Source organism: Anarrhichthys ocellatus, unplaced genomic scaffold (assembly GCF_004355925.1).
Source record: "Anarrhichthys ocellatus isolate YVR2014 unplaced genomic scaffold, GSC_Weel_1.0 scaffold20, whole genome shotgun sequence".
Lineage (NCBI taxonomy): Eukaryota > Metazoa > Chordata > Actinopteri > Perciformes > Anarhichadidae > Anarrhichthys > Anarrhichthys ocellatus.
The window spans coordinates 5,068,709-5,086,433 of record NW_022280050.1 but is presented as its reverse complement, the minus strand read 5'-3'; the positions used below and the strand labels follow the sequence as shown (position 1 = coordinate 5,086,433).

General features: G+C 42.7%; 2 protein-coding genes across 2 annotated transcripts in view; one reads left to right on the top strand and one right to left on the bottom strand.

The window, feature by feature from the left end:
* Nucleotides 1-17,157, bottom strand: part of LOC116389791 (plakophilin-4) — a 68,695-nt gene extending 51,538 nt beyond the window's left edge. Inside the window, exon 1 of the mRNA XM_031858742.1 lies at nt 1,874-17,157. Coding sequence (XP_031714602.1) covers nt 1,874-2,110 — 237 coding nt within the window. The 5' untranslated portion in view covers nt 2,111-17,157. The remainder of the gene's footprint in view (nt 1-1,873) is intronic.
* LOC116389737 (coiled-coil domain-containing protein 148) overlaps nt 16,594-17,725 on the top strand; it is a 24,707-nt gene continuing 23,575 nt past the window's right edge. Inside the window, exon 1 of the mRNA XM_031858673.1 lies at nt 16,594-17,544. The gene's annotated coding sequence lies outside the window, so the exon portion shown is untranslated. The remainder of the gene's footprint in view (nt 17,545-17,725) is intronic.

Genomic DNA, 17,725 nt, shown 5'->3' with positions numbered 1-17,725 from the left:
AAAAACTAGGTCTCCGATAATCCTTGAAACAACCCCCTTTGGTTAAATTAAATTTGAATAAAGATAATAAATACTGAAAAGGGGAAATTTGTACAGTTCATTTTAAATTACAATACAGTTTGAGCTTCAAAGCAAGTTGTGCAGTGCAGCAAGAAAAACATTGACATTTAAAGACTTAAATGGGGTCTGTAATAAACCATTATGGATGTGTCATCCTGATGGTGGATCAGTGCTTTTAAAGAGGCGCAGAGCAAAGACAGGACTCCAATAACCAGCAACTGCTGCACGACAGGACCAAATCCTCAGATTAATGGCAAAAGACGTGTTAGTAGTAGTAGTACAGAGAGAAGACTTAAGTCCACGGATATGAACACAAAAGGAGAATGCAGTCATAATATGTTGGTGAATCTCTCCTTGTTTGGGCATCTTGGCAAAGCCTGTGCAGCTGCAACTACAGCAGTGACAGAAACAGAAGTTTGAGAAGAGAGACGAAGAAAAAGAGGAGCAAGGCAAGGAGTGAAGAAGACAAGAGGAGGGAGGGAAATCAACCAATAAGAAAGGCAGAAAAAGGGGGAAAAAACGAAAGATAGTAGGGCGATAGAGTCAACACTTACCAAACACCCAGTCATGCTAAGCCCCAGCCCGTCACCACAGCTACAGCGCAGCAGACTTGCATGTTTACATCGACAGCCGGATCCCTCGAAGGTCTTTCTCTCAACAATCACAGGACAACCTCACGTGAAAGCACAGAGGGAAGGAAAAAAACTAACTCACACGAGCCTAGTCTCTGACCTCCATCTTTACACTCTCACTCACCCTCTGATTTGCCTCTCCAACTCTGTTAAATACGGAGGAGAACGATCTTTTTACAGTCCCGACTGCATGTTTCCAGCCAGTCCCTCTAAAAGCAACAGCTCAAGCAGGCTACTCGCTCTTCCTGCTTGCCTGCAGGGATATCTGCACTAACCGGAAGAGCCGCTGAGGAATACTCTAGGGAAGGAAGTGACATCGACAGGTACTCCCTCTTTCTTTCTTTCTTTCTTTCTTTCTTTCTTTCTTTCTTTCTTTCCTTCCTTCCTTCCTTCCTTCCTTCCCTACTCATGTAAACAACACCCGCTTTCCTGCTGCAAGCCTAAATGGGACGTCCGTGGGCTATTTGACATTAATTAATTGCCTTCTCTGGTATATATTATCAAACTTAACTCAACTTAAGTGTCATTCTGGGGGGGTAAAGAGGTATGCGAGATGTCCCAGGGGGAAATTATCATAATTAATAATAGACTAAATCTCTTTAACCCAGTTTGCCCTGTGCTGAATTCTCAAGAATATGGAGGGCTGGAACGAAGCCAGAGCAGAGGAGTGTGTGCATCTGTGTGTGTTTAACAGAAGGTAGTGTGGATGAATCATAGAGAGGGAGTGAGTCAGAGGGCATGTCCCACCACAGGCTCACAAACCCTGCTCGAGATGATCTTCCTGGTTGTCCATTGACGCAAGCCAGGCCACGACTGCAGCCACCAAACAACCTAAAGCTCCCAGTCAAACTTATTCCACTTCAAGGCAACGAAGTAAACAAAAGTCCGCTCCAACCACAGTTCTGCTCTAAACATAAATCATCCCGCACGCAGAGAAATGACAACTTTCTACTTCCTAATAAAAGTTGTATGATTACAGTGACAACAGGGTGTGTGGCACAACTGCGACAGGAGGAAAAAAGAAAGTCCACATACTTCGACCTGGTGGATTTCTTCTGAACACAATGTGTGTGAGTCACCAGACAACTTTGCGTTCAATAAATGTCACTGTACAGTGCTATGAGAGATAAGACATGAATCAGTGGGCTCTTAGCAGGGTGTGAACGGAAGAAACAAACTACCTGTTCTTTGACGGAGGCCAGGATGTTGTTGGCTGTGTTGTCAGCCTCCATGTTGCGGCCAGTTGAACTGTTGCAGATGGTCAGCAGAAGCCCCTCCTCCGTCACTGGGCTCTGCTCAGGAGCTGGCATTCCTCCTGTGAGGACAAACACACACACATACACACACACACAACATGATCTGGTCTGAAAAAAAAAAAAACAGCACAATCTTGTACACACATACCAAACTGTGTGCATGTGTGTGCAAACACGCTCCACTCACAAATACACACTTGAGCCAACCACTCCTCCATACACAGAGGCGAGTAATGCTGACAAGTGACAATCAATGGTCACACACCACGACCAGCAATACACAAACACACACCCACACACGCCATATGGACCAAAGACAAAAAGGGCTGTCCGTGTTTCACGTCTGTGACAGTGCAAATCAATGCCACATGGACTAAGACTACACACAACTTTAAATGATGACCAGTGTGTATGTAACACACTCTCACGTTAAGAATACAACAGAAATGTATATCTTAGCAATGCAAAAGCTGCCCTGAAATACCAAGCGAGTGTGCACAGAGGTGAATACAATATATGTTTGCGTATATAAGATGCAGTGGAGAGGTAGAAGAAGATGAGCGAGGGCTGGCTTTTGAAAAACAGAATAAAAAAAAGCCAGCAGCCCCGACGGAAGAGATAAGGTGTTCCCTGTCTCCTTTGCTCTCTCTGGCCTCTTGTCCGAGATTGAAATAAGAAAGCAGAGCGAATAGTTATGGTCTCATTATATCTGTTGACAGAGAGAGTGTCAAGGGAACGCTGCTCAAGGTGGATGCATACTAGAAGGAGCCTGTTGAGCCAGACAGGGCTGCGGCAGCAGACACAAGCAAGGAGTCTAATAACACAGGAGGTATGTGACTTTAGGGAAACAGGGATTTTACTATGACTTTTACTGCCGTAGCGATCCACTGCCACTGTCATCTCCAAGATACAAAGATAAAGACAGACTCCACCCCCAGCCCACTCCACGTACATCTTCATCTACATGCTGTACTTCACTAAACCACACAGCATGCAGTCACCGTGATACAGAAACGCCGTCTTCACGTGTGAATATGGAGAGGAAAGAGTAGCTGCGAAAATCTCCATTAAATAACCATATGGTAATTTACTAAAGAGCCATGCCCCGAGCAACTGAACTCTCCCCCCATGAAAGTGTGTATTATAGCACCTCTGGTTCATAATGGGTGCCTCAGGGTGACTGGTAGACTTGTTATACAGTAGCTCTGCTGAATGAGTCAAAGTTGTGCCAACAGACATCCTTTTAAAGGGTTAAAGGGTAATTTGTTGTCATGTAAAAGCCCCCGCCGACTTAAATTTGCATATGTGCACACACACACACACACACACTCACACACGCACACAAGTAAAGAATCATTTAGCTCAGGCTGACAGTCAGTTTGTGTGAGCCGGTTCTGTTGTTTACTTCTAGGGAGTAGAAGAACGTGGGAGGTCCCCCGGACATTTGGGTGAAATGTGACCCTGAGGTATTCTGGGAGTCTGTCACCAAGGCAGCGCGAGCATTTCAAGGTGTTTGAGCTGACCCGGTGTCATGTGCCAGGCACGGTGTTAAATGACAGATAAGGTTGTACTACTCCAAAGTATGTTAGTCCACACAGGATATTCCATGTATTCCCCTGTCAGTCTCTGAAATTCCTTTCCTGCTCATTCATAGTGTTGCAACACACTCCCCCATCCTCCCTCACTTCCATTGCAGCCTTTGAATCAAGGACACGCCGCTGGATTCCCAGAAAACGCAGCGACAGGAAACGGGGAAAAGCTGTTTGAATTTGACAGAGCTCCTCCTCCTTGACTTTTGCACAAACACAAGAGAAACAACACAGACAGGACCGACAGAGCGCACATTTTAAGCTGACAGAAGTTGCCAGCCCGGTCGGGGAGGGCAAAATCCTTTCTTCTTTCTCTCTCGGTATGTTCTCACAGAAGAACAAAAAAAAAGAGGAGCGCAGCTATGGAGCCAGTTATGGTGATTGTCATGTAAATCACCATAGAAGTAGAAAATGGGCCTTATCGAGCTCGGCCTCTCTGTGACCCTTCAATGTCTGATAAAACACGCCCTCCGTCAAAAAACTGACTTACTAGCTTGTCGAAAAAAAAACTGATTTTCATCAAGGCGTCACCAAAATGTGAATATAATCTGTCCAAATGAATATTCTCAGGAGAGTCCACACTAAGCAGACTGTAGGAAATAGAATCAGAAAAAAACAACATACAAAAAAGGAAAAGAAACCCCCTACTGAAGGCAGCATTGGGAAAAGATAAATTTCCTTCATTATGTATCCGAGCCTACCTCTGCAATTCCCCATTGTATCGGGTCCAGAATGATTTCACTCTGCTTAGCTTGGAGTTCTCGGCAGCTGTGAGATGTGAGTGAAGACAACCAAGCTGCTGCCAACCTACCGCAGTCCTATTGGCACACGGCTGACTGGTTCTTCAACATTACTCTTTGTGTTTTGCTCCAAAATGCCTGGGGATGGAAATAATCTCGCTGGACTGCCTTCGCTAAAAATTTGGTTTCTCATGCCCGTAAGCTGCATTCACAACAAATCAGGTACGTGCCGCCGACCGGCGCGGGGTTGTGTGGCAGCGGGAGAATGTCACTCAACAGACACACACACATTCAACCCCCCAAATGTAGCACAACTAGACTTTATGTATCACAATTATTGTTTTCAGTCAGAGTGTTTTTATGATATTGACAGTTACAACCACACTTGAAGGCAGCTTCATTCAATTCACAGCAGCTAGACTGATGAGAAGACTTGGCAGTAAACACTTTGAAGTAAACACTTCCCAGAGAATTGCTCCAACGGGCACCCATGAAGTCAGCTGTTACACAAACACCTGGGCAATTGAGGTAAATGCTCGTGTTTTGTCTTGCACCCTGTTTTTTACTTTCTTAAAGTTTTTTCTTCCCCCTTTCCCAAGGCAGCGAGAGGAAGAGATGTTAACTGTAGGTTACTCTCTCACCGACTCACTGGTTGCGTGATTGGTCACCGCAGCTCCACGCCACGCTGCATTTCTCCAAAACTTGATTCTGTTTCAACTTTTTTTCACCGCAGGCCGATGCGTTGTTGTTTTTTTTCAGGATCCCCAACTGCCGCAGCCCAAACACACACACACTGAGAAGCAGGTGGAAAGCCCAAACTGAGCAGCTTTCAAGGCTATCATTAGGGTAATGCCTGAGGACCGTACTGCGTAGTTCCCACAGAGTAAAGATGACCTCATTCTGGTCTCAACAATGAGGCTAACTAGCGTCTAATTATTAGCCTTATGGTTATTTCCCTTGACTAAGTGGAAAATAAACACTCTGCATACCATCTTTGAGTATAGGTAATGACAAAATAAACCGGATTATTTTAAACAATATCTCTTTCAGTGACAGAGTTGTCCAACTATTCAGCGTGCAATAATAAGCATCTCCTTGACAAGACGCTCTTTCTAGTCAGCTAAATCTCCCCTTTAACGTATCTTAATCTTCAAGTCTCCAAGTCTGCCAAGAAACGTCTTAGCCTGATCCCACCCTGACTCGGACCACGTGATCTGATCTACTGACCTCAGACTCCGGCCACTCCTCGGAGCTTCTTACACAATCCCTGTTTCCGTGACTCTGTCTCGAAGACTAAATCTAGTTTATGGTTCAAGTGAGGAAAGGGAAATGGAAGCTAGAGTGCAACAGAGTGTTTTAAAAACAGCTGTTCTGAAGGGAATGTTGCTTAAAAACAGATCAACTGGCCCAGATTCAAATACTGCCTTCTTGCATCAATTTCATCCGCATCCATGAATTCATCATTTCTCTGATTCCTCTGAAAGCCACCTGTGCCTTGTGTCACCTTCTCCAAGAGCACTGCAGCAGCAAATGTAACATCAGCTGACACACAGGCCACGTTTACATGCACACGGGAAACCAGGTTACTGGGAGAAATCAGGTTAAAGCAGGAAACCAGAGAACAGGTTTACTGGCACTATAGTAATACAATTATTGTAACTGCTGTGTTCACATGCAGCTGGTCAGTAAACACATCTCTCCAAGGGAATACAACTGCATATCCATGTGTATCAGTGATACAGCATTGAAGAATTGTTGTCTTTAATGACTGTGTTCATGTGTCTGCATTTTGAAAATATCCTTCCACTTAAACAATAATAACTAACTTATTCATTTCAGTTTCTGTTTTAGTCTGACTTTCGATTTGATTATTTTGGACTCGAGGATGCACCACCATTAGTAATCTTTCCTTTCATGCTGCTGTCACGTTGATACATGTCTGTAGCGTTTGTCATACGTTATGACGCGTGCTTTTATAAAAACATTGTCGGAAACCTGGTTGAACACTGAGAAATCAGGTTTCTCCAGCAAAACTCTAGCTGTGTTACAAGCTGTTTTCTCTTAATCTCTACATAGCAATCAATCAACCAGGGTACTGCAGAACCCTGACTAGTGACCTAAGTGCATGTTAATGCACCGACTGATGTATTCCTTTATTTTCTTATTTGAACTCTTGGAGAGTTAAACAGCCGTTACTATAACACGTGCCGTGCACATCCACACTACTACGTTTCCCTTTTAAAACGCGTATCTTTTGCTACGTTTCCAGAGGTTTAAAGCACCGAAAACGGATACGTTTAAAAACACTCCCGAGGACGGCTACGTTTGAAAGATCCGGGGCTACCTCCTAGTGTGGACGGCGTAAATGCATACGTTTTGGAAATTAGTCTGTTTGAGTATAGAGAGGAAGATTTTAGAGGTAGAAATTGAAGTATCAAGCACAACCTTTTATTATTAAGGAGTACTATAATACTGCTGTAACTTATCAACCACTCTACTTCCTGTTTAAACCGGCACCTGCATGCCCAGTGTACGTGTACAGTTATGTGATTTTTGTTTTCAGTCGTGCTAGTATGGACAGAAATCATTTCGAAAACGATGCTGAAACGCCCGTGGGGACGTGGATCGTTTTTGTTTTAAAACCCCGGTTTTAAATGGAAACGTATTGGTGTGGATGTAGCCCAAGTCAAAAGCTCTATTGTCTCGTCATTCAGGGGGAGGAACATTTGTCTTCAGGAGGCTGAGTGACACCAGGTCACAGACATTCAACACAGACAAATGGAGATGAGCTAAGAAATAATTATAAATTACCCTAAATTTCAATCGCAGGGAGTCTCGGAGAAGCAGCAGTTCAAACGCTGATTGCTCCGACTTGCTGAGCTAAAAAAGGTCCGGGAAATCGACAGCTCAAACAGAGCTGAGAGCTGCTGGCGGAATATACAGCAGGCTCCATTTCTCATATACTGCAGCTCTTTTTTGGAAACAAAGGGGTGATAACAGTTAATTACCTTCTTCTTTATAACTCGTTTTTATTTCCACATACAGAACCAAACATGGCAATCCATGCAGTGCTGCATTGTGTAGTGAGCCAATACATATTTCGTTGCGTATCAAGCGACCTCTAAGCTGACTTCATCCATACACCAAATTAGATATTCACTGATTAACACAGCAACTTGTGCAGGAGGAGCTGATCAGTGAAATCATCTGGTGGATTTTTTTTTTATGAAAGCCCACATGCTCTCAGGCTCTCAGTGTTGCCCATTGGCACTTAACTAGAGTGACCAAGCAGCATTATGTAGCATGTAAAAGCTTTGTGGGGAGAAATACAGTCCCATTACTAATCTCTCAGCAGCTACAACTACATCCCCAAAGACCCCCCAATGCTTAATTGCTTCTTTCACTGTATTGACTTCCTTGAATAAAACTAACATTTGTGGTCCAATGTAGTTTATCAGAATTAACCAAGATGAACAATAAAAATATATTTCCGCCTCAATAAATCCCCAGAATGAAGACGGAGGTAGAAAAACACTTCATGCATTCGCTCCAAAAGCATTCACGACAGCAGCATTATGTTTTTACAGCAAGTCAATGAATTCTGAAACAATTTCTGAAATCCCCTAAACTGCACACACTACTATAAGGCGAGACACGTTGTTAGGAAGTGCTGACCGAAGCCCTGACAAAGTAATTGCTCTGAGCTGATTTGAGAATGTGGGTAACACAAATATACCAATGGTCCTGCACACACTGCATGTCACTGATTAACCTTAACCTCAGACAGTACACTACTAAGTATCCGCATACTGTGACTTCTTAGTAGGTGCCACATGTGGACAATTCTTTTGAGGAGGATGACACATTTTCTGGAAGCACATGATGGACTAGCCAGCAGTAATACACAAAAAAAAGGTTATTATTAGATCCCTAGATGTTTCACTTTCTGCTGCTCTCAACAGCTGAAGATGCTTTGCTCATATTGACACACCCAGCAGCAAAAGGAATGTCTCCTTTCCAGAGCAGAAACAGTCTTATATGTACATACAATCACCCTATCAATCATTACGCTGAATAGGCTAAAGAGAATGATGCAGCCACAAATAGACACATACCTGTTGTTCCGTTGACCGAGGATTAAACGTGGTGACAAGTATGAGGCTATATGGAGAGGAGACAATAGTCCGACCACATCTCCTCAAACCTGCTACAAAGCGGACATGCAAAATAAATCATTCACAAGCTGCACCCATGCCTACCTCACACCTTGTACTGCACCCCGACAAATGTTGCAATAACTGGAGGCCTATCTGAACATGTGTATCCACAGGGCAGGACTTTCCTCTGAGTAACAGCAGGAAACACAGTCATCATACAATCTATTCAACACACAAACTGTCTAATACTACATGCCCAGATGCCCTACGCACACTCCTTTATCTTGCAATATACGAGGACATGAGAAAGATGGCTGCAAATAATCCATGTTTGCACTATGCAGCAGTAAAAACACAAGACTAACTTTCCGCGACCAACTTCCTACAGTGATCATCCACCCTCTAAATCATTTCCTCATGACAATACCTCAACTAATGGGGAGCAGAGAGGCTCAACTGTCCCATCAGCTGTTTCCAACATGTCACCGCCAGTAATACGTGCCAGAAGAGGACATAAATTATTCTGATTGCATGCAAATCCCCTAAATAGAATCAGTTTCTGCTAGATAGACGTGCTTCATCCTGTCACACATTGTTAGACAAATACATTCAACACCCCAATGCCTCTGAAGAAGGAATTACAGCACAGTGCTCTGTGCATCTCTAGAGAAGTCAATGCAATAAACTCATTTCTTGTGTGGCGGATGTACCACAAAACAAATGTAAACAGAAGGTTTCATGCACTAAGATAACTGACAAAGTTGAGTTAGAGAATTTGGTCATGGATTGGGACGTTTATTAGTTAACCTCATTTAACAGCTCAATAAAAAAAAAAATGTGTTTAATCAATGCTACAGTTTAATCAACCCTACAGTCATCAAATGATTGTGCTCAGACTTCATATATGACTGAAATACACTGACTATTTGAACGTGAGAAATTGAGAATTAGCATAACAAATGTCCTGCTATTGGCAGTGTCCTGGCTCCAACTATATAAGGTGTCTCTCAGGTGAACAACGGATCTCGCTCAGCACCTTCTATTAAGACTGATTACAGCAAGAGATGATCAGTAACAACGCTATGAATTGTATAAATTTAGCTTCGCTGACTGCTTCTTGATAAAAAGGGCAATTCTGTGGGTGTGTTGTGATCAATTATGAGATTGAAGAACGATGGCTTTTACATAAACTGTCATACATACACCTCGCTCTGTCTGACGACTCATTAATGAACACTAAGTATTAATACGACCAAGTATCCATTTCAGTTTTGTTCATGGCTCTCATATTGGCAGGATCCTCAACTATATATTTTCACCCCCACAAAACGTGATCCTGTTGCAAACAGCAGGCTCTTATTAGATCATTAATTATACGGCTATGACTCCAATGGTTGCTGGACATATTTCAGTGTTAAAAGCGTGGTAAAATACAGCCACATAGCTGAAACTTGAGGATCCCTTAGCGACAGAGTATGCAAATGTTAGCGATGCTGGCAAGGCCTGTCCAATTTAAATTGCTTTAAGATACAAACCTCAGAAGCTCTCCAACATCACCGTCAGTATGCTGCCTGTCATTTAAAACAAAAAACATCTGCAGTAGAAGTAAAAAGCCAATGCAGCAATTACTACAGCAGTTCTACTCGCACAACAACTATGTATAAAAAGTGCCGACAGATTGACAATCTGAGATGAATTTTAGGAACCAAACATGATAATCTAGGTCATTTTATCTCAGAATATTCTGATGTTCAGTGGAAATCATGATAGTATTTCCGCTTTAGGATGTAAAGATCATTATTTCATGTTGACACAAATCTGCCACTCTTTCGATTCTAACTGACAAGCTTCAGGCTCTACATCTGTACATCTGGTCTTCTGGCTTAAAGCTTTGCTAAAAATGTATTTTCAATGCACTGCACAGGTTCTACTGAAAGACTAAATTCTGCTTCGAAGTGACTTATGAAGTTTGTTTAAATTGGAAAAACAAAACCCCTGTTCTTGTGAAGTATTTTGAAACCAACTTCATGACGAAGATGGATAAGCAGAGGCCCGATCATGTACTTCCTGACAGCTGATCTACATTAGCACTGCCTGCTCAATGCTCTGTGCTTCTGGGTGGACAGGCGGGGGTCATGAATGTCGTGCTGCTGCCCATTCAAATGTAAGAGCTGAACAAACATGAATATATTGATCAATATGAAGCAAAGTCCTCCGGAATGAAACAAGCCGGTTATCCAATAAGTCATGGAGTTAATATGCACAGTTTCAAGGCCTTGTTGGCCCTTTAAAGTCCCACGACTGGCTGATAAATATATTTTCCTTTCACTGGAATATCATGCCGTTTCCATCAGCACTGTGTACTGTAAATGTGGTGCTTGGTAACAGATGGAGTTACATTTATTGGTAAACACTACTGGTAAAGGTGTCTGCAATCAATCAATTACTTCATCTCAAAAGTAGAAAACATGTCACATTTGTTTTTTGCTGTTCTTTTGCAAACATTCTTGCCTGTCATCTACAATTTTTTTCGAAAGCAGGCGAATCTTGAAAGTATATCTGAGGATATCTCACGTTTCGTCTTGATTTTGGCAAGAGTTTAACAATTTCGCTCATTTGACCGCTCAAATGAGAAATGCCCCGAAGCTAACAACATTAATTGAAATAACCAGCACTCCAACTTGTTATTTACAACTTCTTTTAGCCTCCATTAGTTCTGGCCTGCAGGTTGGAAAGTGATGTCTAAGAGTCCCGAGGAAGAAAAACCTCATCTATAATTCTGTACACCTCAGACTGAATGAACTGAACCCTGCACCTGCTTTCCTTTAGTCAATGCCAACTATAACTGATGACAGAATTAGCATACACACAAAGACTTGAATATTTCAGTGACTATTGTCAGTTCCATTTAACTGAGATTGCTTGAGTTGCGGTTTTTTGTTTTGTTGCAAAAGGACTGTTAATTACTGTATTAAAGAAGAAGGTAATCCAGACTTACTGCTGGATGTCGAACAATAAATCCATCTGCATTCAAATTTGAATTGAAAAGAACTTAACACAACTGAGAATGAACCTTGAGGAACCAAAGTAACAACTGGAATAATTAAAAGGTGCAAAAATCTATTTCCTGTAACCATCAGGACACCGACATGCATTGAACCATGATTCAGGAAGACAGAAGGAATGCTGTTATTGCTGTTATTTAAGTAAATGTCAGGTCAGCCGACCAGCACCAGCTGGCCTTTTAAAACAGTGACTTAGTTCAGGTGAGTTTAACTAACAAATGCTGGGAATATAGACTGAATAACTGCAAAGTCACAGCGTACTGAAGGGAAGGCGGGGTGTCCTGTTAGATGGCACCATATGGATGCTCTATCAAAGGGGATTTAATTGAAAAAATAAATCACACCCCTCATGTTGGTAAAATAAAATCCCCTTTAGCTGTAATGATTCATAGAGGACAGGATTTTGCAGCTGTGCAGAGTTACGTTTTTTTTTTTTGGTCTAGTGTGGATGCGGTCACATTCATCATATGCCACAGATATACTTCTGCAAATCTGTTCTTGTATCCAACGTAGGACATAACAATATGCTGTTTCTTATCCCGGTAGCCACAAAACATGTGCACCTCTTCTACGACGTGTGGGTAATGGGGTTTTTTCTGTTTAAATTGGCTGCAGCAGGAAAATGTATATGATGTGGGAGTGAATGTCCATCCCAAAATAAGTGGGCTTTGGCATTGATCGGGGGTTTACTGGTGCATGCAGAGGAGAGTGCATTTTGGGTGCCACAAAAACACATTATCCTGAGACAAGAATGAGCCCTTTAACAGGTTAAATGGGTTTGTAAGCCGGTAGCATTGAAGTCACAGTTTCTCTAGTGAAACATTATTCTGGGATTTCTTTCTGGGTAGATCTGCTAACTAAGCTTTGTTCTAGAGAGTGAAGGAAACTTAAAGAGTTGCCTTAAGGCTACAGGTTTTGTCAGCTTTGATGCTGTCCCTTTATCGTTACTCCGATAGAGAAAGAAAAGATGGAGTATATCTGTGATATCACACAGCCCACACCTGCCTCACCACTCCATAACTAAATGCAAATCTTAGGATCTATAAAATGCCATTTTAAATGTCATGTGCTTGAACTGTATTTGTTCATTAACTCCTGAGTTGGGAAAATTGGTTCAACAGGAGTTAATTTGACTTTGTTGCAGACTTTTAAATGCCTTGACATTTATATGAACACTACACCCGCAAAATGATGATTTGTATATCAATTCCTCCCCCCGTGTTACCTTGAATTCTTGAAACTTTATCTTCCAGGCCTCCATGGTGAACGAAGAATCAAAAAGTGGAGAAACGCCTGGCTGAATTGGAGTAAATGGGGACCGCGTTTAATACAGCAAAACTGTATTTACACATCAATTTAGGAACTGTTGCAGAACTGGTGCAGTGCAATCCAAAGTCTCATGTCTCCAATCTCATGATACTTCCCAAACACAAGCATCTTCACTTAAACCGTACTATTTAAAAACACTCCTCCGGACTCACACGGACAAGTAGCCCGCCTGCGCAAATATGAGTTTATGCAGAAGTCTTTTGAATGCTACGGTTTTAGTGAAGATGCATGTTTTTCAGCAAACAACTGGATGAATGAGTCTGGGTTCTACTGCACATGTGTGAAAGTTCAGAATTGGATGTTTTGATGAAGCTTTCTTGTTGTTAAACGCGGCCCCGTTTTACATCAATTCATTCAGACTTTTCTGTTTTTTGATTCTTAGTTTACAGAGGAGGCCAAAAAAACAAACATTTTCTTCACAAATTCAAGGTTACCCGGGGTGAGTAACTGAACAGATGGTCATTTTGTGGGTGAAGTATTCCTTTAAGAAGTGGATCTTCTGCTTCTCGGGAAGGTTTTACGGAAGCAGGTGAGGCAGACAAGTCCTGTAGATTGTCCCAGTTTTCAGTTGTAAACCTCGTGGTCAGAATGTCACCTGACATTGCTGGAGATGCCTTCAACTTCTGACTAAATCCAGCCACTGAGCGCACTTACATACCACTCTGGAAGGACACCTGACCCCACAGATTTTAAAAGTCTAAAACAAGAAGCACACAGCCTAAGTTTATGTTTGTATCTTATGTGCTGAAACAGAACAATTAAGCGATAGCTCTAATTGTTTGACTCGTTTGCCTGACATTTCAAAGCCTTAACAATCAATGAAACTAAGAATAATCAATAATCGCTAGTTGCTGCCATCGAAACATCTAGAAGTGCTCTAGTTTTAAACAGCTCAGTCTGTAAGACTGTTGAGATATTTACAACAGTATGGCATTCGTATCAAAGATTCACCGTTCAGCATTAAATGTCACCCTATAGGTTCTGAGATGTTTTTATGACTGTAGAGGTTACGGCTGTGTTTTCAGGGTCTCTGTATATGAACTCATGCGCTCCACTGGGATGGACTCTACTCGTCCTTCTACCATCAGCAAAGAGAGAGCTTTCGCCTGGGGGCGATAATGTGAGTAGCACTTTGAAATATTCAACAAGGTATCATGTGCCTTGCTGAGCTCATTCTGCAGCCACGTAGCCTTTAGATAGAGGGGATTGTTGGAGCAATGAGCTCGCAGGAAGACTTTAGTATATAGTAGGGCCGCATGTGGCGCTAACAACAGTGGGAAAGCTCTGTGCCTTCGCTGCTGCTGTCCACATAGCAGACACCGACGAGGGGCAGTCTTTCAGACTCAGCATGGCGGGCCTATGGAGGGCTATTTTACCGTACCAAAAAAAATCTATTGTGCTCCTAATCTCTGAAAGTGCTGACATGCTTTGTGTTCTGTATTATCTTTAGCTGTCCGGGATCCAACCACAGCATTAAAGGGCTCTTTCAGGAATCTGTGTACATATCTAGTTAGATCAACAATCAGCCCACATGTCAAGGCGTATCCACACAAGCCTTTGCAAGCTGAATATGTGAAGTGTGCTTCTTTAATTTGTTCGATTTCTTTTACATATGATAGGTAATGATAAGTAATATGTGCCGTGCTACTAATTCATAATTAACAATTAAGCTTGCGTATTATGTTGAATCGTCACAATATACTTCAGATATTGAAATACTATTTTAGAATAATAACAGATCTGCTCGCTGGTTTAAGTCTCCACATTGACAAAACAAAGAGATTTTACAGGGTTCACAATGGAAATTCCCTACTCTGCTACATCGTGTGGTTGTTCTCAAGGGAGGCAGGAGAGAAACTCTCTTTAGACTACACCATGCAAATGTGGGAAGGGAAGAAGCTGCAGTATGTGGGGTGGGATTTGTGCTTCCAGTAAATATTATTATTGTCCCACACTGGAGCCACACCTCAGTAGCTGAGAGTCCTTCACATAAAAAACAACTAATAAATCACAAATGTGTTGTATATCTCTCTCGCAGTTTTGTATACAGTAAACTATTTTAGTGCGACATAAACACGAACGTTCAATCATAGCAGTCTGAGCATTGCATCAGTATCTGTAAGGCTATAAATTCTGCATCCGTGTTATGAATACACCGATGTAATAAAAATATTAAATTGTTTATTTAATGGTTGGTAGCGGAGTAAAGAAAAGGCTGACTGCCGCCGTGAGAGCTCTACTTTTAAGAGCACAAGGGAGGCTGACATTCTCTTTGACTTGCAGAGAGAAGAGATTGATACTTCAGCACTTTACTTTAAATACAGCCATGCAAAGACACAACACAAATAACCATTTTGTTTCCAGGCAAACAGGCTGTGAGGCGCAGACTGGAAATTCTTTCTCTCCCCCCTGTAGAGGGGTGGGGGGATACAGAAAAAAAGCAAATCTGAAATGTAAAATAAGGGTGAGGACTTAAGCCTCGATTTCAAGCCAGAATTAGGGGGTGAAAAAAGTACAAGGAGGAGAGGCCCGCCAAAGGGCGTAAACTATTCAACTGTTGTCAGTTCACATTAAAAAGAACTCACCCTGAAGCCTGGGCCAAATAATCACACCAACACACAAAAGCCCATTTGCAACTTGTTTGTGTCTACCGGAGTAGACGGTCGCTCTTCATGCAACTTTTTCTTACATCTATAAGTAGCCTACCCGCGTAATTAATACAGAAAGTTTCACAGACACGGATCACCATCTTTGTACAGCAAGAATGATAAAGAACGTGGAGCGTGACAAATGAAACGGACAGTGGGTTGGTTGAATGCCCGACTCGCTTAAAACCTCTCTCCTTGAGCCAAACTGCAAAAAAAAAAAGAAAGAGAAGTAAAAACAGCCTGACTCTTCGAACCAACGCCCCGCTGCTCTTTCAATTCCACAGTAACCCACTCCCAATGGCTGTCAGCTGTGCGGCAGTGTGTGTCTTTTACGGTAATGTGAATCACGAGGGGAGCAAACTAGCGATTCCTTATTGGTGTGTGTGTGTGTGTGTGAGAGAGAGAGAGTTCACATATGATCTCATTTACCTTATGCACTTCCACTGTTGGCTGAAATAAAACTTGCACTGTGGCAACATCGGTGATGCAGGCTGATAACCTTTCAACACCTCGCATGGCAACAGAGGAGGCTTGAAGCACTGCTCCCAGCATCTTTTTACGTGGCGAGAGGGGAATGGGACTTGACCTTTGGTGAATAGCCATCATAACACAGTTAATAACTGCTCCTTGAGTCTTGTGTCTTCTTCTGTTTTAGCCAGACTTTTAAACAGAATGATTCAAATTAAATGGCAAATTTGCTATTCCCCCTGAAATAACATGTCTCAAACTCAGATTGCAGTGACATTGTAAGTACTGGGTTATTAGAAGATATACGTTGAAGAAAGAGGAAAGGGCTTGAGGTTGCATGTGAGAGAGGTATAATGATGTGCATTTCAAACAAAACCTACTTTTTACACCAAAGTGGGACAAGGCAATAAACATGTGTAAAACATGAGTGAGTTAGAATATCTACCTAATTAACCATGCTAAAACAATGCTGCATTTAAGTAAGGTAATGTGACTTTGTATATTATTATTAGCTTCCGGGGCAATAAAGGTGAGTCCATCGTGTCCTAAGAGGTAGGTTATTCTTTCACACTGCTAAGCAATGGCACCGCAGTCACGGTACACGTTAGCAGAAACGCCCCTGCTTAAAATGCAGATTAGGGTCATTAAATATGGCGTAGTTTGAATTGTGGCGAGTGAGCGCGGAGGGGTAAAGGTAAGCTTATCCTGCGGGAGCACAGAGTCGGGATCTCCGCCCCTTTTCGCCGACCTCGCATTCCACAGATTCCCACACTCCAAGCTCACCTGCACGCTTTCAAGGGCAACAAATCAGAGGGAAAAGTGAGGCTTCACGGTGCCGGGGAGAAAACTAACACCGAAACTGTTCCTGCACGCAAGCCGGCCAAGTTTTCATCCCGACGGGATTGGGCATCGAGGGCAGCGCATGAGGATCCCTAGAGAAGGTGCGCGTTGTAGGCGATGACTCGGTCACAAGATCAAGATTAGCATAGTATTAGATTATCTCCCGCCGTGAAGAAGCCGAAATAAGTTTTGCCTTCTGCCACACACAGACGCAACACAAAGGCTTAACACGTTCTTTGCGCAGTACTTTCTGAGTGCAAGTATGTAACGTTAGTCCATACCCTCGTTCGCCTTACGCACGGATGCTTTTATTTTTTCCCCTACGTTTTCCCCCAATTGTTCTGCAGTTAGTGAAGGAGCGGGCGACATAAAACGCAATTAATTACCTTAGGAGGACTGTTGTTCCGATCGGCGGAGCTGCGGCTCGGATCTACATTGGAAGGTGTAACTTCATCGGTAAAGTCCCCTCGTTTAGTCCCATGCATGTGGAGGAGTGAATCGCGCCTCCATACTCGTGGAGAAGAAGACAACCCCTTTTCCTCTGTCCCTCTGCTTCCACCACTGGTCCCAGTGCAATGCGAGCGTGCATGACGTCAGTGGGAATGTGGGGGAAAGCCATGCGCACTCCTGATTGGTTCCGATAGCAGCAAGGGGGCGTTCCCATATGGTGTTTGCATTGCCGGTTTACCCAATGACGGAAGAGCTGATAGTTTCCTTGGTTACAAATTTTTGTCAACTGTACAGAGAGCAGGAGCGCGAGGTAAGCTCGGGTTCAGTGGGTTAAATGTTCATTTCACGTACACAGCAAAGACGTCATACTACTCGTGCGGGTGTTTGTGTTCATTTATATTACGAGGCTCTGATAAACTTACCAGTGTTTCTGTTCACAATATTCGTCATATTTCGACTCTCTCCAGCTCACCTGCCTTTTTGTATTTGTG